Below are 26,467 nucleotides of genomic sequence, written 5' to 3'. Positions count from 1 at the left end.
TTAATGTGTTTACAGCCTGATGTGCTGTCCGTAGTAGCAGTTATCTTAAATGCCATTTTAAACCATGCTTCCATCCCTGATGAACTGGTTTTTTCACTTCTGACACCTCTTGTTAAGGATAAGAGCGGGTCGCTTACTGACCCATCAAACTATAGAGCTATAGCTCTGTCTACTACCTTATCAAAAGTTTTGGAACTCATTCTTCTCAGAGAGACTTCAGCCTTTTTTGCATACCAGCGATGCTCAGTTTGGATTCAAGGCTGATCACTCTACCACGCATGCAACTTTCATCCTTAAGGAAACAGTTGCGTTGTATAATAGGTTAGGTAGCCCTGTATATGCTTGCTTCTTAGATGCCAGCAAGGCATTTGATAGAGTATGCCATTCCAAACTCTTTCAGATACTCCAGCAGCGTGGCGTCCCCCAACCCTATTTAAAGCTGCTCATACAATGGTATAGATCACAGAAGATGGAAGTTAAGTGGGCTGAGAGCAGATCAAAGTCGTTTGCAGTCACCAATGGAGTCAGGCAGGGTGGTAATCTTTCCCCACTTTTGTTCAATGTTTACATTGATGATCTTCTTGAAAGGTTGCAGCAGCTTCAGATCGGCTGTCATGTTAGAAATCGTCCCATTAATGTGTTGGCATATGCAGATGATCTTGTGCTTTTGTCGCCTTCCCGGGCTGGACTACAAAAGCTAATTAATGAGTGTGAAAGGTTCGCCATTGACAGAAATACTAGTTTTAATACCCAAAAAACTGTGTGCATGGTATTTAATCCTAAGGAATGTGCTGCTTCTGCACATTTATCCAATTCTCAGGCTCCTAGCATTACCTTAAATGGTACCAGACTATCTCTGGTAACCCAGGTTAAATACCTTGGCCATGTGCTGGAACCTGACCTAAATGACAGTGGTGATATGAGGAGAACCAAGAGGTCGCTGTACTATAATGTCAATATGCTTCGTGCTTTGGTGGGGCAGGCGAGCAGTGAGATTCTGATTAAACTGTTCAAGGCCTATTGTACAAACCTTTATGGCTGTGAACTTTGGGATTCGTCAGGACGTGCTAAAGTGGCTTATCGTGCATTGTGTGTGGCTTACCACTCGTGTGTGAAAAAAACTGGTCGGTGTTCCTAAATCCCATAGAAATCATCCTCTCTGTTACTCATTGAATATTCTTACATGTCCAATGCTTATAGCTAATAGGAAGATTATGTTCTATAAAAGACTGCTGTGCAGCAACAATGCTATGATTAAAGCGGTCCTGTCAAGTGAGATTGGCCGTGGAGGCATCCTGATCAAAGACTCCCTAGTGAAAAAGTCCTTAAGGATTTCGCCAGAATCCCCACAATCCTTAAGGATCCATAAGGACCCATATGGATCAGATGTGAAATCCTTAAGGATTCTACGGACCCTCTTGAATCCTTAAGGATGCATTCGCCGATCCGTAAGGATTTTAGGGCGATGTTTGGTATCCTTAAGGATCTCTCAGTATTCCGTAAGGAAATTGCTAGTAACGCTTAATCCTTCAGGATAGCCGATGCAGCCAGTACGTCAATAATTATGGAGTGATTGAATCTTCCCTAGTATTATTCCGTGCTCCGTATCCGTTAATTTCTTAACCATATGACATATACGGCATGTAAAAACTTTGTGACGGACCAAAGCAGCGTTCGTTAATCGTTATCATCATAGGCGCGGGAACCGGAGGCGAGGGGGGCAGTGGGAGCAGCTTGCCCCCACAACTCTATGGCCGGGGGCACTGCCAGGCCTCGCCAACTTTTGTGCTGCAACTTTGAAATAAAATATTTTCGATTTTTGGCATTTCTCGATATTGCGAGTGCCAAAACCGGTGATTGTGAGCCAGGGATAACAATTTGGCTATCTTAACTCAGAATTAATATTAAGCTGGGATGATCACCTAAAATGTCCACGCTGGGTTCACCCAGACTCCAAATCAGATAGACGAATAGTTCTGATAAAAAGTACCTATTGGTATCTCAACCAAGTGCCACAGTATGCATGTATCGTATGGCCTTAGTGTCACCGGTGCCACAGTGTTTGCGCTGCGCTCTTTCAGAGACCGTACCGACTGGAATTTAGCGACCGCTGCCCGTTTTAAAGACTGTACGGGCGGCAGCGGGCGGTCTGATCCTCGCCTCCGGCAAGAGGGGAGACCGCGCGTCCCCCTGTCGCATTGTGCCGCTGCCGCTCGCGGGATGCGGACGAGTCTGTGGAGTGTGTTGTGCCGTCTGCCGTCTCCTCTTCGGACCATGTAAGTTTCTGCCATGCTGTGTAACAATGAGATAATTGATCCTAGTTATTGCATTGATAGATACAAAAACCGGCGCTGAAACGTTCACTTCAATTAATAGCGATCGTCGTCGTCATTCATTTGGCTGCGGCAAATGAAAGTGCTACCGGTAGCGTCTTTTAGCGTCATGCCTTGGAACGAGGCCCATGTAAATATAATAGAATAGATTCAGGGTAGTAGGACGTAGGTGCATATGTGATGCTAAATGAACATACACAGGCATCTAAGCTGGAAATGACTGAACTGAATTTACTCAAAGGCTCACCAATATTCTTTGGCTGGGACTGCAGTCTAAGCCTAAGAGTAAAATTCGTGAGCCTTTGAGTAGGTATTGTTGATCAATAAATTACTGTTATTACATAGGAATATCCGCCTTGTTACAGGAACGCAGGATGCGAGACTCGACAGGCGATGGGCAACTCAACCGCTCAAGATGTGTAGAATGTGGATGGCGGAGGAGCGGCGGCCGAGGACGTGTGACGTGATAATATCTGAAGCGTGGCTGACTCGAAAAAAGTGTAGGCTTATCTTCCTGTAAATATGTTTTTCGGAAGTCCTCGGCTTATATTTCTCGGAGCCTCAGCTGCAACCTGCGAATGCCTAGAGCTCCATAAATGTATACCCGGTTGCCTGTGGTTGGCGGCTGCTCCATTCCTGGCAATGAAATGGCTAAGTGTGCTTGTTTCAAGTAAAAAATATAGCACCAGAGACCGTACAAATGTGTTTTCTAGGATTTTATGCTTACGGATTTATATATTATTCATTAAGGAATAGCCTCAAAATCCTTGAGGATTGTCGCAAAGATCCTTAAAGATTTTGCTACCTATCTTTAAGGAAGAACTACAAAGTCCTTAAAGATTATTACCAATGTCCTTACAGACATTGCCAGAGATCCTTAAGGATTTAGCTAAAAATCCTTACGGATTTTCCGCAGGATCCTTAAGGAGATCCTTAAGGATTTAGCTAAAAATCCTTACGGATTTTCCGCAGAATCCTTAAGGAATTTCTAACAAAATCATTAAGGATTGTGTATCAATTTCGTACAAGGATTTTGTTAAGGATCGTCCTGAAGAAATACATAGGATTGTCCTTAAGGATTTTTTCACTAGGGCTACCAGTGTCTACTCCGGCAGTATGGTCTCATGGGCCTCGAGATCAGTTCTGTGAGTCGCTCTGATCTTGTAAATGTGTTTGCGTCACAGTTAAAGCGCATTGTTGAGCGCTGACGTCCCAAGTATGGGACTGTTGTGGTGTGGTGTGTGTTGCATGTGTGTTGACACATATGTTTCAAGGATGGAACGAAATAAAGGGCATTATTATTATTATTATTATTAAACAAAACAAAATACACCAACCAACGCCATTAGCAAATACCGAGATTCACGCCAAATTTATTTATTTGTTTATTCATATAGGAAAATCGCCAACAGGGACAAGCTCCACTTACCGGCGAAGTCAGAGATTAAATAATCAAACAGTATACGCATCGCAAATCAAATGGCAAAAATGAAGGAAAACCAACGTAGAACATTTTTTTGAAATTTCAATTATCATGTTGTTTTGCTTTTTTTTTGAAATTGCAATCTTCATGTTGTTTTGTTCTCGGATGGTATCAACAACTAGACAATTGGTACCTTCTTAACAACATATGTATACATATCTAAACATAAGCGATGCATTTATTCAAGAAAATGAAGATTCAGAGTCTGTCTGCATTGACAATGCATTCGAGTGGCAACATGCATACATTTCCTTCCACCTTGTGGGTTGTTTTGAAATCCGTTTCATGGCTGAGCGTTATTTAGCTTTACCAAAAACATCTAGACAGACGAGTTTTCCACATTCACATGTCGCCATCCGTCTGTTCTCCATCCTCTGACACCGAGTCATCCAGGCACGTGGTTTTCACCGGGTGTCTCCACGGCTCATTGATGGGCACCGTCTTCCAGAAGTCGATACGCTCCTGGAAGAGCTTCTCGCCGACCGAGGGCGCCGTGTTCAGCCGCATGTGTCGCTGGTGCAGCTCCGTGAACACGGGCCAGTCGGGCATGGGCAGCACGTCCGATCCAGGTCGGCCGGTGCGCGCGAACGTCGTCCACACGTTGACCATGAAGCGGACCATGGTGTGGGTCGGCGAGCCGCGCTGCACCAGCGGCAGCTTGTCGTTGCTGAACAGGTACAGGATGTCGTCTCCGTGCGTCGTGCCGTAGTCGGGTACACCTGGCAAGAACAAATCAACGTGGGCTAGGCTGAGCCGCCCCGGTCCGTCGTAGTCGAGGAGATATTTGTACACAGGCGCGTGGTGCGAGGCCAGAGTCGTCTCGGCCGCCATCGGGGACACAAAGTGCCGGTCAGTCCAGGCCTGCACCAACGGCAGCAGACCTGAAGAGTTGATGCCACGGTCTCCGACGTAGAAGTTGTACACCTTCCTGGCCTCTTTGATGGGATCGCCACCACAGTCCAGTTTGTTAACACCAGACGCAGTAACCAGATCGGCTGCTTGAACCCATTCTGACAGGTTTCCTTTGGATAGCGCTTCCACGACTCGCTTGTTTGCGAACAGCGATGGCGCGAAGAAAGCGCCCTCCTCTTGGGTCAGGCCAATCATCCACGGCACCAGGTTAAAATCGCCGCGAGCCAGCAGCAGGTGCGGGTCTTCCGGAATAAGTGGGTTCTCCGCCTCGCGGTCCACCCGCAACTGATCCTGAAATCCCGGCTTCAGTGTCTTGGTGTGCTCGGCGATTTTCTCCCAGGGTTGTTTCCTGATGCACTCGACCATTGCGGTGACGTCTTCCGTGGGACATCCAAGCAGGCCAGCCAGCTTTTCAGCGGCGTTGTTCTCTGGGCTACCCAACACCCAGCTGGCCAGGGCCGTGCCAGACTGGGTGATGGCGTGGTGGAACAGACCCTTCGCCAGCGGGCTCAGCACCAGTAGCGACACGCTGGCTCCACCGGCCGACACGCCGAAGATGGTCACCGCGTGCGGGTCGCCTCCGAACGCGGCGATGTTGTCCTGCACCCATTGCAGCAGCAGCACCTGGTCCAGCAGGCCGTAGTTTCCAGGAGCTGCCGCGTCGTGCGTCGTGAAGAAGCCGAACGTGTTGAGTCGGTAGTTGAACGTCACCAGCACCACGTCCTCGTCCATAAAGTAGCTCGGTCCGTAGATATCATCATCGCCGCTGCCGGTGCTGAACCCTCCTCCATGGATGTACACCATAACGGGCAAACCGGCGGTGGCGGGTAGGGACGGATCCGGAAGGTGCGGCGTGTACACGTTGGCAAACAGGCAGTCCTCGTCACCCTTCAGAGTGTTATTGTTCAGCTTGTCGAACTGGGGACACACTTTGCCGTGCGACAGACCGTCCGCCACGCCTCTCCAGGCGAGATGTCGCTGAGGTGGCTGGAACCGCAGGCTGCCAACCGGAGGCTTCGCGTACCGTATTCCCTTGAAGCTGTAGAAGAGTCTGCCGGCAACGCTTCTGCCTATGGCACCCCTGATCAGACCTTCTCTCGTGGCGACAAGAGGTCTTCCGTTATCTTGTCCAGAGCAGCCAGCGGCAGACGTAACCAACAGCACAGCGATGCAGAGCAGGCTCACCATCCTCAGAAAATTAAGCATTTTCGGCTTCATCATGTTTCCTCTACACAAAGGCACAGAGTTCTCACCGGCTCGATGTCGTTCTCCGCGGGCCGGTCCCTGCACTTCGCCGCTCCAGCCTGCTCGCACCGAGCTCCCACACTGTACTGCCCTCCCCTCCTGTGTTGACCGTCCCTAACACGCCAGATAAACAGCCCGGCTGTGATCTCAGGTATTCCGCACCCTCTGTGACGTCACTAGCAGCCGGCCAGCCATGGCGAGTTATTAGCCGATGGTGCCCTCAGGCCAGCTGGAGCTCACCATCACTGGCCGGTCCAAGGCCAACGGTGCCAGCCGCCAGGTGGTAGTTTGCATTATGCATGACGGGAGTTGGTGTCTGTGCGCTGCAGGATTGGTCTTGTCCGGGAGAAACGTATTTCGCCGAGTCACTTTATTCATCGACTTATTTGTATGATTCCAAGGTCCCTTACACAGTACGTCTGTAACGCAGAATATCGCTATCAATGCAGGTCTAATATATCTGGAGTAAGTATCACCTTGCATTCATGGGTGTGGATTTCTGCTGAGATAGTTAGAGGTAGCCGGACCAGGACGCAGCAAATCCGCCGCCGTCCTATAACCTTCTGCCGAGTCGGCTGCTAGTTCCTAACAACCATTAGTCTCTTCATGTCACTGCCAGCACGTAATCCCGTCACCGCCGGTCTTTCTCCACTACCCGTCTCCCGTGACATCACCTGTCACCCTCATTGTCGGGAGGTGAGTCCCTCGGTGGATCCCCGCTGTGCGCGCGGGGCATAACAACTGATCTACAGCGCTCTCCCTGCTATTGGTCGAACTCCTGTCATCATTAGACGTCATCTGCGACAGATATTCCGACTAATGGCCAGGCGATTTCTCAAAGTGTACTCGTAACAACCATATGCCCAACGTTCAGGTGTGAACCAATAATTGCTTTGGGATTGCGTCAGCACCCAAACATCGCAAAAAGCGTTCATAAGTTACTTGATTTCACGTCTGGCTCGATTTTGCACAAAATTTGCAGGAAAACCAGTTGGACGTTCTCTCAGCTGTCTCTTTTTACATTTGCATGTGAACCTTAGAGGTAGACTGTCACCTTTTTTCACTAACCGGTTTTCGTAAGAGGTACCCCAGCTCTCACCCCAGATGTCCAGTCCATTTTCCGATATACTCACCCTCATAGGTAAAACTTTGTGCCGAGCTGGGGGGGGGGGGGAGCTCTCCAAATTCGACGCCGGCTTGGCTTTGGAGCCGCAACAGACCGCAGAGGTCAAGGTCACCGCTAGGACGGTGGTGGATTTGCTGCGCCCGGGCCCTCCCAGCTCCGCACAAAGTTCCACCCGTGCCCGCCCTGTAACGCGGAATCGCCTTCCAAAGTTCCATTTGATGCCATCTTTTCGGCGTTGAAGATGCTCATCCCTAAGTGGATATCGATAGCATGTCAAATGTATTTCATTACATTTTTTTGGAGAATAGAGATTTAACGTTAATTTTCATGAAAACTGCGACTAATTTCGTAAGATCAATATTACTTCAATATCAAAGACGTACATTTTGCAATGTAATATTCATGCTTTCTTAACCCGCGCATGACTTGGGGGTCTCTACAGAGCCCCCTTCTGGTTTGTCTGCAATATCTTCTAAACCGCTTGACATACTCGTATCAACACGAAACTTACGGTACCTTCAGCAGCATTCTACACCTAATGGCTCAATTACGACTTTCTAGCTAACATAGGTCGGCCGGAAATGACGTCAGAGTTACGTCATGCCGGATGATTTTCATGCAAAATATTGAAAAGGATAATCGCTCTCAAGAGCTCAATTTTTTAGCTTTATCCAATTTCATTGCATGAGTGAACTTAGAATACAAGTGGCAATCAAACTGCCATTTCGGATTTTTGCAACTTAAGTGATTTTGAAAAATATGCGTATACTATTACCTACAAACCATAATTTTCGATTAAAAAAATCTGACTTTTCGGAAAAAAACGGAATATATGTGCTATAGTTCGTTTTTTCTAAGTTCGACCCTCACTGTAAACGCCTTTTTGAACACAGCACGAGAATTGCTGGCTGAATTACTGAGAAAACTGGTTGGTGCACATTGATTTCACAGACGATCAAATTCATCAAAATTATTTCTACCTGAGGCCTGTTTCACTAAAAACTTGCAATTGCAAGTGTTTGAGCTTTACAATTCATAAGTATTTTTGCAAACTATGTAAAATCGGATTTCACTAAACTTCATCACCAGCGGCACCTCCGATAAAAAGAGTTAGTAAATAAACTTGTAAAAAGTAAAATTGTTTTTAATCAAGAACTATAACATGTTACAGATATTGCTTCTTTTTATCAAACTATGTCTAGTATTCATGTCAGAAATTGCATGAATAAATTAAAAATAATGATGCTGTTTCTGAATGGTACAAATGATAGTTCACAATATCTTATTATTGAAAGAAAATAGCACGCAAAACATTTGACAGCAGAAGACTGTTGAATGCAATTATGGCGCGCGAATGACAAAACATGACGATATTTATTTATTGCTCGTAGCTGGTTCGTAGGGATTGTGCTAAGTAAAAAAGAGCATATAATGACTCAGCATATCATATTTGTTTTAAATAATTGATTGCTTTGCATCATTGCACAAAAAGTAATAAAATTCCCAACGTAGGGGCCACTGGAATTTCGAGTTTGTAAGTACAACGTTTTCTTTCAAGTTTTTGGTCTTCGTGAAACAGAAAGTTTGCGATTTCGATGTTTCTTGCAAACTTTTTTCTTGTAAAAAAGTTGGTAAATTTGAAACTCAAAATTCATGCCCGAAGGTTTCGTGAAATCCAAATTTCAAATGTTGGTAATTATTTCTTTTAAACTCAAGTTTTTTCTTTGTAATTACACACTTTATTTGTTAGTGAAACAGGCCTCAGGTATGTATTGTCCCAGACTTGCGGCTCGTATTTGCCTATATGCTTACAAAACCACAGGGATAGACATGTCCGTCAAGACAGCCCATATTCAGCCCAGATTCAGCCCGGATTCAGCCCAGATTCGAGACACCTCCGATCAAGCTGAAACTCGCACACAATGTAGGTCCTGACCGGTCCTGACTAGAGATGTCAATCGGATACCAACTTTTTGGTATACCGATACCAAACCGATACCAACTTGGTATTTGGTATTTCAAGGCCAATGTTTTTTGGTACTTTGTCGGTATTGTGAATCGTCGCTAATGTAAAAGAGGCTGTGAATTTGGTAAAAAGTTGGCATTTCCCTCATTTTCCCCAAGTCAGTTCGGTTTTGGTATTTTCTTGTGGTTATTGTTGGTATTTGGTTTGGTATCGGTATTACAATTTTCCGTAATTGACATCACTAGTCCTGACATGCCCAATCCACAGTCCGAGTCATTCGGCGGCACTCCCAGCCGTTTGACCTACAGAGGTCAGCAAAGGTCACGTGGCCAAAATTTGCACAGCAGATTGTGGCCCACCCAGTAGAGCTAGAGCGCTAAAAAAGGCACCAATCGACTCGCCAGCATCTAATCTTACTCTTCCAAAACCCATTTGACCTCTCAAGGTCATGCGATGACCTAAGGTCATTTGTGGGCTATGTCGAAAATACATTTGCACAGCAGTTTTCGAGTAGAGGGATTGACCGAATTCCAAATCAAAGCACATCATCGGGTAGCCCATAGGCCGTAGTAGCTTTCCTTAAAAACCGCTTCTCGATATGTGACCCCGTTTGACCTCGGCAGGGCAAAATGTACCAATAAACGATACTCCATACGTCGCAGCCCGGATTCAGCCCAGATTCGGGACACCTCCGATCAAGCTGAAAGTGTGTTTTCGACATAGCCCACAAACGACCTTAGGTCATCGCATGACCTTGAGAGGCCAAATGGGTGTTGGGAAAGTAAGATTAGATGTTGGCGAGTCGATTGGTGCCATTTTTAGCGCTCTAGCTCTACTGGGTGGGCCACAATCTGCTGTGCAAATTTGGGCCACGTGACTTTTGCTGACCTCTGTAGGTCAAACGGCTGGGAGTGCCGCCGAATGACTCGGACTGTGGATTAGGCATGTCAGGACCTACATTGTGTGCGAGTTTCAGCTTGATCGGAGGTGTCCCGAATCTGGGCTGAATCTGTGCTGCGACGTATGGAGCGTCGTTTATTTGTACATTTTGCCCTGCCGAGGTCAAACGGGTCACATATCGAGAAGCAGTTTTTAAGGAAAGTTACTACGGCCTATGGGCTACCCGATTATGTGCTTTGAGTTGGAATTCAGTCAATCCCTATACTCGAAAACTGCTGTGCAAATGTATTTTCGACGTAGCCCACAAATGACCTTAGGTCATCGCATGACCTTGAGAGGTCAAATGGGTATTGGGAAAGTACGATTAGATACTGGCGAGTCGATTGGTGCCATTTTTAGTGCTCTAGCTCTACTGGGTGGGCCACAATCTGCTGTGCAAATTTTGGCCACGTGACCTTTGCTGACCTCTCTAGGTCAAATGGCTGGGAGTGCCGCCGAATGACTCGGACTGTGGAATGGGCATGTCAGGACCTACATTGTGTGCGAGTTTCAGCTTGATCGGAGATGTCCCGAATCTGGGCTGAATCCGGGCTGCGACGTATAGAGTGTCGTTTATTTGTACATTTTGACCTGCCGAGGTCAAACAGGGTCACATATCGAGAAGCGGTTTTTAAGGAAAGTTACTACGGCCTATGGGCTACCCGATGATGTGCTTTGAGTTGGAATTCGGTCAATCCTTCTACACGAAAACTGCTGTGCAAATGTATTTTCGACATAGCCCACAAATGACCTTAGGTCATCGCATGACCTTGAGAGGTCAAATGAGTGTTGGGAAAGTAAGATTAGATGCTGGCGAGTCGATTGGTGCCATTTTTAGCGCTCTAGCTCTACTGGGTGGGCCACAATCTGCTGTGCAAATTTGGGCCACGTGACCTTTGCTGACCTCTGTAGGTCACACGGCTGGGAGTGCCGTCAAATGACTCAGACTGTGGATTGGGCATGTCAGGACCTACATTGTGTGCGAGTTTCAGCTTGATCGGAGGTGTCCCGAATCTGGGCTGAATCCGGGCTGCGACGTATGGAGTGTCGTTTATTGACACATTTTGACTTGCCAAGGTCAAACGGGGTCACATATCGAGAAGCGGTTTTTAAGGAAAGTTAATAAGGCCTATGGGCTACCCGATAAGGTGCTTTGATTTGGAATTCGGTCGATTCCTCTACTCGAAAACTGCTGTGCAATTGTATTTTCGACATAGCCTACAAATGACCTTAGGTCATCGCATGACCTTGAGAGGTCAAATGGGTGTTGGGAAAGTAAGATTTGATGCTGGCGAGTAGATTGGTGCCATTTTTAGCGCTCTAGCGCTACTGGTTGGGCCACAATCTGCTGTGCAATTTTGGGCCACGTGACCTTTGCTGACCTCTGTAGGTCAAACGGCTGGGAGTGCCACCGAATGACTCGGACTGTGGATTGGGCATGTCAGGTCCTACATTGTGTGCGAGTTTCAGCTTGATCGGAGGTGTCCCGAATCTGGGCTTAATCCGGGCTGAATCTAGGCTGAATATGGGCTGTCTTGATGGACATGGGATAGACGACTTGCCAGGAATGATAGCTAACCTTATCAGTGAATTGCAGGGCGTCTAACATGACGGTAGGTATATTATCGGCGTTTAACCCGCGCCCCGCTGCGGGGGGGGGGGGGCAGAATCTGCCCCCTCCCGTTTTTCGCCAATAACTTCTAAAAGCGTTACGCCAGCGACGTCAAACTTTCAGTACCTTATAATATATCAACTGGTCACGTTTCCTGAAAATTTGAGCGAAATCCGTCGGAAATTTTTTGAGAAAATGCCGTTTTAGTGACGTCATGTTCGCCATTTTCGCCTCAAAAACGGCAAAATTTCAAACGCCGCTAACATCTTCGTTTTTAAAGGAATCAAGACGTAACAAAAAAGGCTATACGTAACTCTACTTTGTCTATCAAATGGCTAACTCGGTTTTTTGAAAATTTCGGATTTTGGCCCAAATTTTTCGAACACTAATTTTTTGGGAAAATAATTATAAAATCCAAAGTTTTGAGTGTATCGAAAGAACCGGAATATATGTCAGAGAAGTGGTCTATGTGCACCTACATACCAATTTTTAGAAGAATCGGTTCAAAAATGTTGGAGTTATTCAAACTTTTATGACGTCACGAAACACAAAATTTTTGAAAAAAATAATTTTTTGGAAGTTTTAGACCTCGTACGGAAACAAAAATAGCACCATTCGATTCGCCGTGACAAACTGCATCAGATAGACACCTTTTTAGGCCTTAACAACCAACTTCAAAATTTGACCTCTTTTGACCTGACCTTGACCTGACCTCGACCTGAAATTCATCCAGATGTGGTCCATATCAATTATTGAGTGTGCCTATTGAATTCTATGAATAAAGTGGCCCATAAAACATGTGTCGCACATGCCCTTTTCTATATTTTGTTTTTGGTGACCTGACCTGACCTGACCTGACCTGACCTTGACCTTGACCTTCGAATGATATTGTATGCAACGAATATTGTCTTGGTAGCCTAAGAACACGTTTTGGGCAATCAGTCTCAGTCCATTCTTCGGCAACTGACCTAACCTTGACCTGACCTCTGACCTACTTAAGCAAAAAAATTTGGGCTCGTAAGATCCGCCTTGTTGAGAGCTTTCGATTGCCGTTTTCCCTGTCTTTCTACGACCATCGGTTCGGAAGTTAGACAGGGGGGGGGGCAGAATCTCCCCCCCAGCAGGGCGCGTATGGCTGAATAGCCCAGCGGGGCGCGGGTTAAAAGTTATTTGGAAATTATTTTTCATTACTCCAATACAATGTGCGCTAACCAGTTTTCTCAGCAATTCAGCTAGCAATTCTCGTGCTGTGTTCAAAGAGTCAATTACAGTGAGGGTCGAACTTTAAAAAAAAAAACGAACTATAGTACCTATGCCTACCGATGACCTTCTCTAGAAGGTATAGGTAAGCCCAATTACCAATATCTTTAAAAATGGCCAAGTTATACGCATTTGTCAAAATTTCAAAATTATATTTTTTTTTTCAAATCCATTTTTTAGTATGATTTTGACATTGTACAGCAATATAAATACCATTATCGTGTTTCTGACCTCATCTGATAGCTACCTGATAGCTACCTTTTTGTTGAAAAAAATCATTTTTTTTTCTTCAAAATTTGACCTTTTTTGACCTGAAAGTGACCTGACTTTAGGTAAATTCAGCTAAACATGACCTAAAATGACATAGACGACATTGTTTTTGAAATCTTTGAGTAGAATGGACCATAACACATGCGTCACGTGACCGGTAACTACATGATATCAAATTTCCATGACCTAGGATTACCTGGCTTTGACTTTAAAAATTCAAAATACAAGTTCGGTACCCTCAGGGTATCTAGGGCATATATCAAGAAGTGCGTAAACCAAAAATTAGCCTGATCGGAATTGTTAGCCGGCGGCCAGAGCCTAAATTGTGAACAAGCCAAAATGCTGATAATTTTTACTTTGACATGGCCTCTGACGTCATTGGTGACCCTGAGGTCAATAAAATTAGGAATCTTTTGACAGTTATTCCAGGTCTATCAGCCGCCGTTTGAATTTGGACGATCAACTCAGTCCCACCCCCCACCCCCTCAGTCACTCGCGTTATGGAAAATACCCCGTCATGTGCGGGTTAATAAACCAAACTCCGACTCAGGAAGAACAATCGACTCAACCGACTCGGACTCCGACTCTGACTCTGACTATACTCCAAAGCCCTGATATTTAATGACACGGCGAAATACGTTTCGCTTGGTCAAAGGCCGCACACAAAGAGGGATTGCCGTCATGTGTAATGCAAACTAGCACCCGACCGTCCCATTGGCCTTGAACCTGCCAGTGATGGTTGGCTCCAGTTAGCCTGAGGGGACCGTGAGCTACCAGTTCACCATGACTTGCCGATTGCCGGTGACGTCACAGAGCGTGCGGAATGTTTGAGATCACAGCCGGGTTGTTTACCAGCCGCGTGTGGACGGTGCGCAGAGGTCAACGCAGGAGGAAAGGGCAGTACAGCGCGGGAGATCGGTGCGAGCGGGCTGGAGCGGAGGGAGTGAGGAGTCGGCCCGCGGAGAACGCCGCCATCGGTGATAACTCTCCGCCTGTGTGTGGAGGAAATATGAAGTCGAAAATGCTTAATTTTCTGAGTATGTTGAGCCTGCTCTGCATCGCTGTGCTGTCGGTTGCGTCTGCCGCTGGCTGCTCTGGACAAGATGACGGGAGACCTCTTGTCGCCACAAGAGAAGGTCTGATCAGGGGTGCCATAGGCAGAAGCGTTGCCGGCAGACTCTTCTACAGCTTCAAGGGAATCCGGTACGCGAAGCCTCCGGTTGGCAGCCTGCGGTTCCAGCCACCTCAACGACATCTTGCCTGGAGAGGTGTGGCGGACGGTCTGTCGCACGGCCATGTGTGTCCACAGTTCGACATGTTAGCCAATAACACTCTGAAGGGTGACGAGGACTGCCTGTTTGCCAACGTGTACACACCGCACCTTCCGGAGCTGTCCCGACCCGCCACCACCGGTTTGCCCGTTATGGTGTTCATCCACGGAGGGGGGTTCGTCACCGGCAGCGGCGATGATGATATTCACGGACCGAGCTACTTTATGGACGAGGACGTGGTGCTAGTGACGTTCAACTACCGACTCAACACGTTCGGCTTCTTCACGACGCATGACGCGGCAGCTCCTGGAAACTACGGCCTGCTGGACCAGGTGCTGCTGCTGCAGTGGGTGCAGGACAACATCGCCGCGTTCGGCGGCGACCCGCACGCGGTGACCATCTTCGGCGTGTCGGCCGGTGGAGCCAGCGTGTCGCTACTGGTGCTGAGTCCGCTGGCGAAGGGTCTGTTCCACCATGCCATCACCCAGTCTGGCACGGCGCTGGCCAGCTGGGTGCTGGGTAGCCGAGAGAACAACGCCGCCGAGAAGCTGGCTGGCCTGCTCGACTGTTCCACAGAGGACGTGGCCGCAATGGTCAAGTGCATCAGGGAACAGCCCTGGGAGAAAATCGCCGAGCACACAAATACACTGAAGTCGGGATTCCAGGATCAGTTGCGAGTGGATCGCGAGGCGGAGAACCCACTTATTCCGGAAGACCCGCACCTGCTGCTGGCGCGCGGTGAGTTTAATCTGGTGCCGTGGATGAGCGGCCTGACCCAAGAGGAGGGTGCTCTCTTCGTTCCTCTGATCCTCGGAAACAGGCAAGTCGTGGCGGCACTGTCCACAGGAAATCTGTCGGCCTGGGCTCGGACAGCTGAAGTGGTCACTGCGGATGGAGTCAGCAGGCTGGACTGTGGTGGCGATCCCATCAAAGAGGCCAGGAAGGTGTACAACTTCTACGTCGGAGACCGTGGCATCAACTCTTCAGGTCTGCTGCCGTTGGTGCAGGCCTGGACTGACCGGCACTTTGTGTCCCCGATGGCGGCCGAGACGACTCTGGCCTCGCACCACGCGCCTGTGTACAAATATCTCCTCGACTACGACGGACCGGGGCGGCTCAGCCTAGCCCACGTTGATTTGTTCTTGCCAGGTGTACCCGACTACGGCACGACGCACGGAGACGACATCCTGTACCTGTTTAGCAACGACAAGCTGCCGCTGGTGCAGCGCGGCTCGCCGACCCACACCATGGTCCGCTTCATGGTCAACGTGTGGACGACGTTCGCGCGCACCGGTCGGCCCGGATCGGACGTGCTGCCCATGCCCGACTGGCCCGTGTTCACGGAGCTGCACCAGCGACACATGCGGCTGAACACGGCGCCCTCGGTCGGCGAGAGGCTCTTCCAGGAGCGTATCGACTTCTGGAAGACGGTGCCCATCAATGAGCCGTGGAGACAACCGGTGGAGGATGGGCTGTGTCTGGAAGGACCGAACGCAGAGGCTGGCGAAGAGCCAGACGGTGACCAGTGAAGATGGAGAAGTTCTGTCTAGTTAGTAATGTTTGTTCTCATGTTTCATGACAACGAGAGCGGATGAAGTGAATCACAAAGGTTAGGTGAGTGCTTATTCTAATGGTGTCACTAGGAGGGATTATCTGTACGGGTTCTGTGTATCTATGCTGCTGAATAAAACTTACGCTAGTGTGCAGACACATTTCAAATCACGCTTTGGAGTAGGAGTCTGATTCTGAGTCGATATCGGCAAGCCCGTCCTGAGTTGGAGTTGTAGGCGTCAAAAATCTTACCGACTACGACTCTGGAGTGGGAGTTAACACGACATGGCTCAAAGTCATCCACTACATCCGTTTGCCAGGCAATATTACGCTCGTCGGCCTTGCTTTATCAGATATTGTCGAAGCTCTGGTCCTTCTCCTGACGAGCGATTTGAGCGAAAAAGTAGGCGCAGCTTCTACTCCAGCACCTATTTGTTGTTCTGCATGCTATTTACCAAGTGTTTTTGCAAGGGAAGGCCATGGAACGCGCAAAAGATCTTTCAGGGGTAAAAATATCGATGTCAGCTTTACTACCATGTTAAGGACAGAGGAATCAATCTCCGGAGTGTGAGATGGAATCGGAGTCAAATTGTAAGCGAAAGTTGGAGTCGGAGTCGGAGTCACCAAGAAATCCACGGATCTCTTTTAAATCAATGGCGAAAATGAAAACTACTAGTTTTGCGCCGGGAACGATCTCGAACTATCTCAGGCACACGAAATCTGGATTTCATGCACTTCTTGCAAGGTCCAATGCTTCATTTTTGCATTATTGACCTTGTGTGACGTCATTTATTGCGTCACTAGGGTCATATTAGTTTTTGTCAAAAACTCCCGATCGAATTAAGCTAGCGAGAAGGAAAAGACACCAATGGAATTAGGAAGACCTGCCTAATCGAATGATATGCGACATGACCTCTTTCGACCAGCTTTGTGACCTGGGGGCTCTGGCCTGACCGTGAACCGAGGTTAGCGTCTTAAGTTGAACTCATCCGAACGAAAAGTATACCATTCGACGCGCCTGAGCGAGGCGAACATGATGATGCCAAAATTGCGGCCCTGCGGCCATTTTGCGAAGTATTTATAAACAACGAACAAGTGCATTGGGCCACTTGATCTGACCTCAAAGACCACCGGTTGACCTGAGACGTTAAAATTGGGTACCTGTCGCTGCGTCTCGTAACGGCGCACACGCTCGATTTTCCCCCGAGGCTCTAGCTTCAGCAGGGGCGAAACGGCCAGGGTGCTTTTAACTGCTTCAACCATTTCTCATTATTTAGTAGACACCCGCTATTGAGCATATTAATGCAACAAAGACCTCTTGTAATTCGTTACTCCAGTATTGTCATAAAATCCTTAATCGTTAATCGCTAATCGTGAACCCTCGCCGGCACAGGCCATTTTGCGTCCTTCGACGACACAAGGGGGAGGGGGGGGGGGGGGGTTGGTACAACCCCCCTCGCGTTTGCCCCTGATCGAGCTAGAGCTTCGCGGAAAAAACGAGCGTGTTGCCCATGACGAGAGGAAGCCGATGATATCCAGTTTTAAGGTTCTAGGTCCTCGGTTGACCTTCCAGGTCAGGTCAATGACCCAAAAGTCGGAAAAATCGGGAACTGTTAGAACGTCGTAAAGTGTGGCTGGTGTGGGGTTCTCGGGGTGATGATCACGAGCATCATGTTAGTTTCGATCACAGATGATGTCTTTATGCATTTAGGCCAGGTCAGGTCAGGTCAGGTCAGGTCAACCATTAGGGGTCCTGCCGGGTACTCGTAGTACGGGTCAACCGCCTCTGACAGCATCGTAACATGTCACGAAGGCACCAAAACTACTTCATAATTGTTCAAATGGTTGCTAAATTCGAATTCAGTTCCAAAAACTAGCCTAGAAGCATGTAAAACTCAAAAACTGGACTGAGGTCATCAAAGGTCAATGACCTAGCCTGACCTTCAGGTGGCCTTGACATCCACCCTAATGCATGTGAGCAGCATCAAATCACATGTTGGAACGCTGGAAACCACGAAAAGACCGCAAACGCGCGGCTAATGCGAGCCGACATACGCCGAATCGCGATTCCGGCCCAACATGGTCTCGAAAACTAGGTCACAGGTCAAAGGTCGTTTCAGTCAGGGTCATGAAATTTTTAGAATAGGTGTAAAATTGATTAATGCGAAGGTACTGAAAGTTTTGTCGCGATCGGCCGCTTTTTTAGGCGAGTTATTTGCGAAAAACCTTAAGGGAGTTACATCAACCTGAACATCTTCATCTATACATCACCCTGTACCGGCGAGGGTTAATAAGTTAATATATTGCCAGATGTTTGGCTGTTTTAGCTTTCTCAAGGGCTACAAACATGAAAAAGATGGCAGAATTTGTATTATTCATCTGTCTACTTTTAGCATCACCAATTATTGTTTGAACCGAATTCCCAATAAAAGGCGCTTAATAGGCTTCCAAATTGGAGACGATCAGTCGGTAATTCGGCCGACATAGAGACTTGCGCGAAAAAATTGCAACTGGAACGGCCAAATGAAGCGGCCGAATGGATACTTTTCGGTGGCCTTGGCTGGACCTATCGGTTCACTACACACAACCCGGCCAAGGGGGGAATGTAGGCAAGAGTAAGCTGAAAGAATGGACGTCTTTCAATTTACTGAAAGTTACTGAAAGTAAACTGAAAGATGTTTTTCACGTCACCGGTGAGTGGCGTAATGCGTCTGTGGAGTTTGCTACCCGTATGCATAAGAAATGAATAACTCGCCAGCGAAGTAAAGGAGTAGAAAAGTTTTCAGCGTGGAGGTCTCCAGCGTCGACCACTCTATGGCGTCGATCGAATACATACGCAAGTTAATATGCATCGCGCTCTCACATTCGCTTGGCTTCGGAATCCGTTTGTGAAACGGATTTACTCTGAGCATATATCCCCGGTAAATGTCATCTTGAGCCTGCATCAGACGTGTGTAACTGTGTGTGTACATAGTGTGCATGGCGAATACACGTGCGACTGTGCGCAGCAATGTGTGAAAAACCCTTTCACCAATTCTGTCGATGGTTTTAGTGGGTGCGAGGGAGGTACAGCCCACTGCTAAAGTATTGTGTGGTTTTACCAATCTCAGCGGATGGCTTTGACTGTCGATTTTTTAACCCGCGCACCGATGGGGGTCTGCGCCAACTTAGAACCGACGGGGGGGGCGGATGACCGCCCCCCCTGAGATCTCGAGAACGAAGCAAGATAGCGACAAGCGGTAAACGGCATCGGATACGCACGGACAAGGTCTACAATTTTTACTAAGGTCATTTTCAGGTCAGGTCAAAGATGACGTCACAGGGGTCAAAAAAGTCAAAATGGCGGCGCTAGATATGGAGAGTTTTTCTCGAATAACTTTCGAGTTGGTGAAGATAGGAGAACTAAGGGCATCATCGTAATTCTCTCGTCAATCGGCATCGAATGATATATGTTGACCTCGAAAGGTCAAGGTCAAAGGTTGACCTCAGGTTACGTGACCTCGAGGTCATCATGTATATCATTCGATGCGTCTTGACGAGCTGAACACAATGAGACCATCCGCGCGGCTGTATCTTGTTTCTGTACGGAGTTATTGACAAAAAAACCTTTGGTGACCTTTGATGACGTCACATGACCTTACAACTGCTCAACAGCAAAACAGACCTCAAGGTAGTGAAGGTTGATCGTATATGAAGTCATGTATGGTATATGGGGCCATTCCGAACCGTTTTAGTGGTAAAAACAGGGAGTTGATTTTTTCCCCATTGACTTCTAATGGAGAGGTCGAGAAATTGACCTGACCTTAGGTCATCGATATCAAAATTCTGAGATATACAAATTGTAGCTACTAATGACCTAATAACATCCTGCGACTTTCAAAGGCCTCCGACATCTATTGTAGCTCTGGCACGGTGACAAAGTTGCAAAAAAGTGACTTGAGGTTGGGTCATTCAAAGTGACCTGGTGACCTGACCTTAAAAGTTAGGAAGTTCAAACTTGAACACCATGTTAAAAATTAATAAGAAAATAGTCGTGCCAAATTTCGCGGCGCTACGCGTTGCGGTTTTTCCGCTATTTGCGAAAAACCTCAGGGGGGCGGATATCCGCCCCCCGTCGGTGCGCGGGTTAATGCCTTTCATTGTAGTCTGGCTAATCGTTCCCAAGCTTCAGAAGCAGAACATACCCATGACTGAAACCGCACATTACTTCTGCTGTGGACTGTACATACGTACTATGTAGCACGCCATTTGGAAGTTACATAAGAAGGACGAACTGGCGCCCAGACCAGAGCCCATGTAAGTACAAAATACGGCTGTGTCATGGTTAGTGGGAACACGACCAGACGCCGGCGTTCTGTTTATACATTATATTGGGTTTGAGATGCCATTGTTTTTATTATTAAATTCACAATAACGTTGGCAGCAATTGCGCCTTACATTGAAAATTACTTTGTAGAAAACGGCGAGCTAAAAGCAGGTTCTGGCAAAGCGGCTGTTTTCTGCTCTCTAATTTCAAGACGCTCGTCAACAGCAGGAATATTTTTTTAAATAAATTTAGTCCGAATGGTTGAATGGACGGATTTGAGGAATCAGAGCCCGCACTAAGCATGAATTGTTGTGCTGCCCTTGACCCCCCCCCCCCCCCCCACCACCCGATCGCGCAATTCCAGTAGTATGGCAGAATTTTGTCCGAACGTTTAACGTGCCCTCACGACTGGACAGTGGACACGGCCCCTTCCGCTTACTGACGTTACCTCGCTTCTGTGCGGCCCCTGCCACAGACACGCACGCCATAAAACGTAGGAGCTAAATGTGGCCGCCCGCACCGGGGTTTGAAACGGGCTCTCACTACCGGCTAAGCGTCGAATTCCAGCGGTTTAATCAACTCAGCCATGGAGGGGACAGTGGAGTATGGCCTTAGTTTTGATAAGATCTGTCTTGGAAAGGTCAATGAACATAATAGTTTCATGTCGGCTCCATGTCATGTCGGCTCCGACTCCGGAGTCGGAGTTGGTAATACATGTAGTTTGACGGCCCCGACTCAGACTTCGGGCAGAACTGTTGACTTCAGCAGATTCCGACTCAGACTCCGACCCCGCATCTCTGAAATTTACTGACACGGCGAAACACGTTTCGCTAGGCAAAGGCGAACATTGCTGCACACAAGGACTGACTGCCGTCATGTACATATAATGCAAACTGTAGCACTTGACCGACCATTCCTTTGGCCTTGAACCTGCCAGTGATGGTTGGCTCCAGTTAGCCTGAGAGAACCATCAGCTACTAGCTCACCTTGACTGGCCGACTGGCAGTGACGTCACAGAGGGTGCGGGTGGCCTGAGATCACAGCCGAGTTGTTTTGTAGCCGCGTGCGGACGGTGGGCGAAGGTCAACGCAGGAGGGGAGGGCAGTGCAGCGCAGGAACTCTGCGTGAGCGGGCTGGAGTGGAGGGAGTGCGGGGTCTGACTGCTGCGAACGGCATCGAGCTGGTGAGAACTCTGTGTCTGTGTGCGAAGGAAATATGAAACCGAAAACGCTTAATTTTCTGAGGATGGTGAGCCTGCTCTGCATCGCTGCCTTGTTGGTTACATCTGCCGCTGGCTGCTCTGGACAAGATGATGGAAGACCACTAATCGCCACGAGAGAAGGTCTGATCAGGGGTGCCATAGGCAGGAGCGTTGCCGGCAGACTCTTCTACAGCTTCAAGGGAATCCGGTACGCGAAGCCTCCGGTTGGCAGCCTGCGGTTCCAGCCACCTCAGCGACATCTCGCCTGGAGAGGCGTGGCGGACGGTCTGTCGCACGGCAAAGTGTGTCCCCAGTTCGACAAGCTGAACAATAACACTCTGAAGGGTGACGAGGACTGCCTGTTTGCCAACGTGTACACGCCGCACCTTCCGGAGCTGTCCCGACCCGCCACCGCCGGGCTGCCCGTTATGGTGTACATCCATGGAGGAGGGTTCAGCACCGGCAGCGGCGATGATGATATCTACGGACCGAGCTACTTTATGGACGAGGACGTGGTGCTGGTGACATTCAACTACCGACTCAACACGTTCGGCTTCTTCACAACGCACGACGCGGCAGCCCCGGGCAACTACGGCCTGCTGGACCAGGTGCTGCTGCTCCACTGGGTGCAGGACAACATCGCCGCGTTTGGAGGCGACCCGCACGCGGTGACCATTTTCGGCGAGTCGGCCGGCGGAGCCAGCGTGTCGCTACTGATGCTGAGCCCGCTGGCGAAGGGTTTGTTCCACCATGCCATCACCCAGTCCGGCACGGCCCTGGCCAGATGGGGGCTGGGTAGCCGAAAGGAAAATGCCGCTGAAAAGCTGGCTGGCCTGCTTAGATGTCCCACGGAAGACGTCACCGCAATGGTCGAGTGCATCAAGGAACAGCCCTGGGAGAAAATCGCCGAGCACACCAAGACACTGAAGCCCGGATTCACGGAACAGTTGCGGGTGGATCGCGAGGCGGAGAACCCACTTATTCCGGACGACCCGCACCTGCTGCTGGCTCGTGGCGAGTTTAACCTGGTGCCGTGGATGACTGGCCTGACAGAGGAGGAGGGCGCTTTCTTCGCGCCATCGCTGTTCGCAAACAAGCGAGTCGTGGAAGCGCTATCCAAAGGAAATCTGTCAGAATGGGTTCATGCAGCTGGTCTGGTTACTGCGTCTGGTGTTAACAAACTGGACTGTGGTACCGATCCAATGAAAGAGGCGAAGAGAGTGTACGACTTTTACGTCGGCGACAGGGACGTCAACACCTCGAGTCTTCTACCGCTGACGCAGGGCTGGGCTGACCGGCACTTGGTGTCGCCCATGGCGGCTGAGATGACATTGGCTTCGCAGCATACTCCAGTATACAAATATCTGCTCGACCACATCGGACCGGGACGGCTCAGCCAAGCCCACGTCAATCTCTTCAGGTCGGGTGTGCCCGACTTTGGCACCACGCACGCGGATGACATCCTGTACCTGTTCAGCAACGACAAACTTCCCCCCGCACGGCGCGGCACACCGACCCACACCATGGTCCGCTTTATGGTCAACGTGTGGACGACGTTCGCGCGCACCGGTCGGCCTGGATCGGACGTGCTGCCTATGCCCGATTGGCCCGTCTTCACGGAGCTGCACCAGCGACACATGCGGCTGAACACGGCGCCCTCGGTCGGCGAGAGGCTCTTCCAGGAGCGTGTCGACTTCTGGAAGACTGTTCCCATCAATGAGCCGTGGAGACACCCGGTGGAGGATGGGCTGTGTCTGGGTGGACCGAACCCAGAGGGTGGCGAACAGCGGGACGGTGATAAGTGAATATGCAGAAGTGTTCTGTCGGGTGATTTTGGTTCTCATGGTCTTTAATCATGGGAGCGGATTAAGAAAATCACAAAGCTTAAGTGGATGCTGGTGCTTATGCCCTAACTTAGACCCACTGTCTGTGCGGGCTCTGCGAGTTTATGCTGTTGAATAAACGTAACGCTAGTATGCAGCCAGAAATGGCTCTTGACAATTGAGACTTGGGCACCAACTTTTTGGCACTACAATCCATATACATCTTTTATACCTACATGAAGACTACATGCGCTTTAAACCATGGGAGGCTAATTGTACAGAGACCCGCAGTTGATTCTGTACACACTAGTATTTCAGAGTATTATTGGCCTGTGACGCCGATAAAGACGAATTGAGACATGGTTGTATGCTTATTCAAACCGCCATTTGAATGGTTTGAAACTGATGTGGTGTTCTAATTACATCAGCTTAGGGACATATAAGTGCATGAATGGCCTAAACTTTTGAGTTCATTTTAACAGAGATAAAATCGCACTGTAACACCCATGACTAAGCAATAAATGCGAAACGTGTAATTTCTTGCGTTTTTATCCCTTTTAAAATGAATTCAAAAGTTTAGTCCATACATGCACTTATATGTTCCATCTGTCATTTGATAATCATCTACATCAGCTTACCTGTGCAGTGTTAAAGCATTCACTGATGTCCACCCAATGAGCTAATATTGCTCACTTCACCCATGAAAGCCCCATGAAGTGCAAGCTACCATTGTAGTTTGTACGGAAGCCATCGTAAGTGCATACATATCTGTTAGCTGTTATCCGCTCCTATCCTGTGTGTACATAACTACATTGGCATGCTTGAGCTAACAGAGGCGATATGTCTCAGTTGTGCAAGTCACTCGTTCACTTTCAGATACGGGAAAGGCGTCATGCACTTTATGGTGTGCTGAGCCGGTCGGTGGGATAAAGTGCACTGTGACCAGTTCATCAAGGTAGTCAGCTTTCATCTACAAAATGCTTACATACCTACCAGTAAGAGCAGTGCTCATTCGAACTAACAATTACAAGTCGATAGCCGATTCAAATCTTTCGATTGTTTCTATATCTATATCTGCTTTGTGTATCGTTATATCTATCTATTTCTATCTATATCAATATTGATATCGATATTTACATATTTTTCCTTTATCTGTTCAACAGAGTTAATAGCTCGAATGCCCCCAACACCACCATTCTACCCTCCACTAGGCTTTAAACCTTATAGCAGCCACCTTTGGCCAGCTCAGTACGGTCGGACCTGTCCGTCCCACTGAGCCGTTTCCACACACAACTCAGCCTCGTGGTGTGTGCTATCGTCTCGGATAACCGTGAGCTGCGGAGTTTGTCCGACGCTCCCGGTCGGACCACATCAGCATGACCGGGCATCTTATCGGCGGCGCAGTCGGTATCGTATCGGTTAGTGGGGGTCAGTAGGAGCTCAGCCGTGACCGCGGTACCTGCGTGCTCGCCACTCAAAGCTCCGCAACACAGATCGTCAAGATCGACAGAACGTGTTGTTGCACATTGATCCAGCATCGAGGTGAGAAACTTTGGATCAGCCTTCTCTACGCTCATTGTAATAGCAGCAATTTTGACTACCTTACGCATGTAATTTTGGCCTTATGCTAGCATTTATTTCTCTAAGAGGATTGAGCTATTCATTACTGTGCTTATAGTGCTATATCAAAGGGAAATGCAGGTGATGTTTGTTTACTGCGGTTAGCGCTAGTGATAATGCAATTAACCGAAAAACTAGGCACTGATTACGCTCTCCGCAGATGTTTAGATTTTTCTCGTCACGTGCATATTACAGAACTAGCCAATTGATTTAAACGACCACCGCTGCAAAAAAAAAGATGCTATACCTACTTTCCACTTTGGCTGACGGGTTTGTCTCTCTTCAACAGGTCACCATGAAGGCGGACAAATTCACCCTGCTGCGTCACTTTGACGGCTTCCCAAAGTCAAACGACTTTCGTCTGGAGTCTGAGGAGCTGGGCGGTCTGAAGCCGGGCCAGATCCTTTGCCAGGCCGAGTACTTGAGCGTCGATCCGTACATGCGGCCCTACACGAGGCGCTTCACTCCGCCGTTCACCATGATCGGCGCTCAGGTGGCCAAGGTGCTGGAGAGCAAGAACGACAAGTACCCGGCCGGCTCCTACGTTGTGGCCGGTAACTTGGGCTGGCGGACGCTGAGCGTGGCCAAGGACCAGCCGGAGGACGGTAAGGCGCCCACCGGCCTCGAACCGCTACCTGAGCTTGGAGACTTGCCGCGCTCCTACGCGCTGGGTGTCATCGGCATGCCGGGAGTCACCGCCTACTTCGGCTTCCTGGAGCTGTGCCAGCCCAAGGAGGGCGAGACGGTGGTGGTGACGGGCGCGGCCGGCGCCGTCGGCAGCCTGGTCGGACAGATCGCCAAGATCAAGGGTTGCCGCGTGATCGGCTTCGCGGGTACGGACGACAAGTGTGCCTGGATCCGCCAGCTCGGATTCGACGTGGCCATCAACTACAAGACGTGCGCCGATATCGACGCTGCCCTGAAGGAGGCTGCACCCAAGGGGATCGACTGTTACTTCGACAACGTGGGCGGCATGCTCAGCCACCGGATTCGGCAGCAAATGAACCTGTTCGGCCGGGTCTCCGTGTGTGGCGCCATCTCCAGCTACAACGACAAGACGGGTCAGGAGGCGCAGGTGCCTGTGCCTGAGATGGCCATCGTCAGCAAACAGCTGAGGATCGAGGGCTTCGTCATCCACCGGTGGTGGCACCGGCGTGAAGAGGCCTTCAAAGACATGGTCGCCTGGGTTCGCGAGGGGAAGATCAAGGTTCAGGAGACGGTTACGACCGGCTTCGAGAAGATGCCCCAGGCATTTATAGGCATGCTCAAAGGCCAAAACACGGGCAAGGCTATTGTAAAGGTGTGAAAGGAAGCATGGAAGGATGTGAGAGAGGAGAAAAGTCTTGCGAAAGCCTTGAAACGTTTGTAGAATTGTGGAAACCTCGACACGATAGATAATACTTAGCCGTCTTTGATAAATGTGTTCCTGAGATGTTAATATACCAATCATCGGTCATTTTATCCATAAAACAATATCTGCGGCAACAACAATGGGTCTGCAGTTATTTTCCATGTTTTTGTTCATCCAACATGAAATGGCACCATACTG

At 48.8% G+C, this 26,467-nt stretch overlaps 5 protein-coding genes across 5 annotated transcripts in view; 4 read left to right on the top strand and 1 right to left on the bottom strand.

The window, feature by feature from the left end:
• LOC122383881 (ragulator complex protein LAMTOR3-like) overlaps window positions 1–26,467 on the top strand; it is an 83,025-nt gene that overhangs the window by 21,575 nt on the left and 34,983 nt on the right. The window lies entirely within an intron of this gene.
• Window positions 3,981–6,387, bottom strand: LOC122383874 (juvenile hormone esterase-like). The gene has a single exon (XM_043370684.1). It carries the CDS (start codon window positions 5,947–5,949, stop codon window positions 4,159–4,161), a length of 1,791 nt encoding a protein of 596 aa, XP_043226619.1. The 5' UTR covers window positions 5,950–6,387; the 3' UTR covers window positions 3,981–4,158.
• On the top strand, window positions 13,898–16,136 carry LOC122383875 (juvenile hormone esterase-like). Its single transcript, XM_043370685.1, has one exon. It carries the CDS (start codon window positions 13,970–13,972, stop codon window positions 15,944–15,946), a length of 1,977 nt encoding a protein of 658 aa, XP_043226620.1. The 5' UTR covers window positions 13,898–13,969; the 3' UTR covers window positions 15,947–16,136.
• Window positions 21,379–23,451, top strand: LOC122383876 (juvenile hormone esterase-like). Its single transcript, XM_043370686.1, has one exon. The coding sequence runs from the start codon at window positions 21,490–21,492 to the stop codon at window positions 23,278–23,280; it is 1,791 nt and encodes a 596-aa protein (XP_043226621.1). The 5' UTR covers window positions 21,379–21,489; the 3' UTR covers window positions 23,281–23,451.
• Window positions 24,462–26,374, top strand: LOC122383877 (prostaglandin reductase 1-like). Its single transcript, XM_043370687.1, has 2 exons — window positions 24,462–24,840; window positions 25,208–26,374. The coding sequence occupies exon 2, from the start codon at window positions 25,214–25,216 to the stop codon at window positions 26,222–26,224; it is 1,011 nt and encodes a 336-aa protein (XP_043226622.1). The 5' UTR covers window positions 24,462–24,840; window positions 25,208–25,213; the 3' UTR covers window positions 26,225–26,374.

This window comes from Amphibalanus amphitrite, unplaced genomic scaffold (assembly GCF_019059575.1).
Source record: "Amphibalanus amphitrite isolate SeventyFive unplaced genomic scaffold, NRLGWU_Aamphi_draft 000175F_arrow, whole genome shotgun sequence".
Classification (NCBI taxonomy): domain Eukaryota; kingdom Metazoa; phylum Arthropoda; class Thecostraca; order Balanomorpha; family Balanidae; genus Amphibalanus; species Amphibalanus amphitrite.
Note: the sequence above shows the minus strand (reverse complement) of the source record. Positions and strands in the feature narration are given on the sequence as shown.

Excerpts from the sequence above, each read along its gene's own strand:
- LOC122383877 (XM_043370687.1), top strand. The coding sequence starts at position 25,214 with ATGAAGGCGGACAAATTCACCCTGCTGCGTCACTTTGACGGCTTCCCA.
- LOC122383875 (XM_043370685.1), top strand. The coding sequence starts at position 13,970 with ATGTTTGAGATCACAGCCGGGTTGTTTACCAGCCGCGTGTGGACGGTG.
- LOC122383874 (XM_043370684.1), bottom strand. The coding sequence starts at position 5,949 with ATGATGAAGCCGAAAATGCTTAATTTTCTGAGGATGGTGAGCCTGCTC.
- LOC122383876 (XM_043370686.1), top strand. The coding sequence starts at position 21,490 with ATGAAACCGAAAACGCTTAATTTTCTGAGGATGGTGAGCCTGCTCTGC.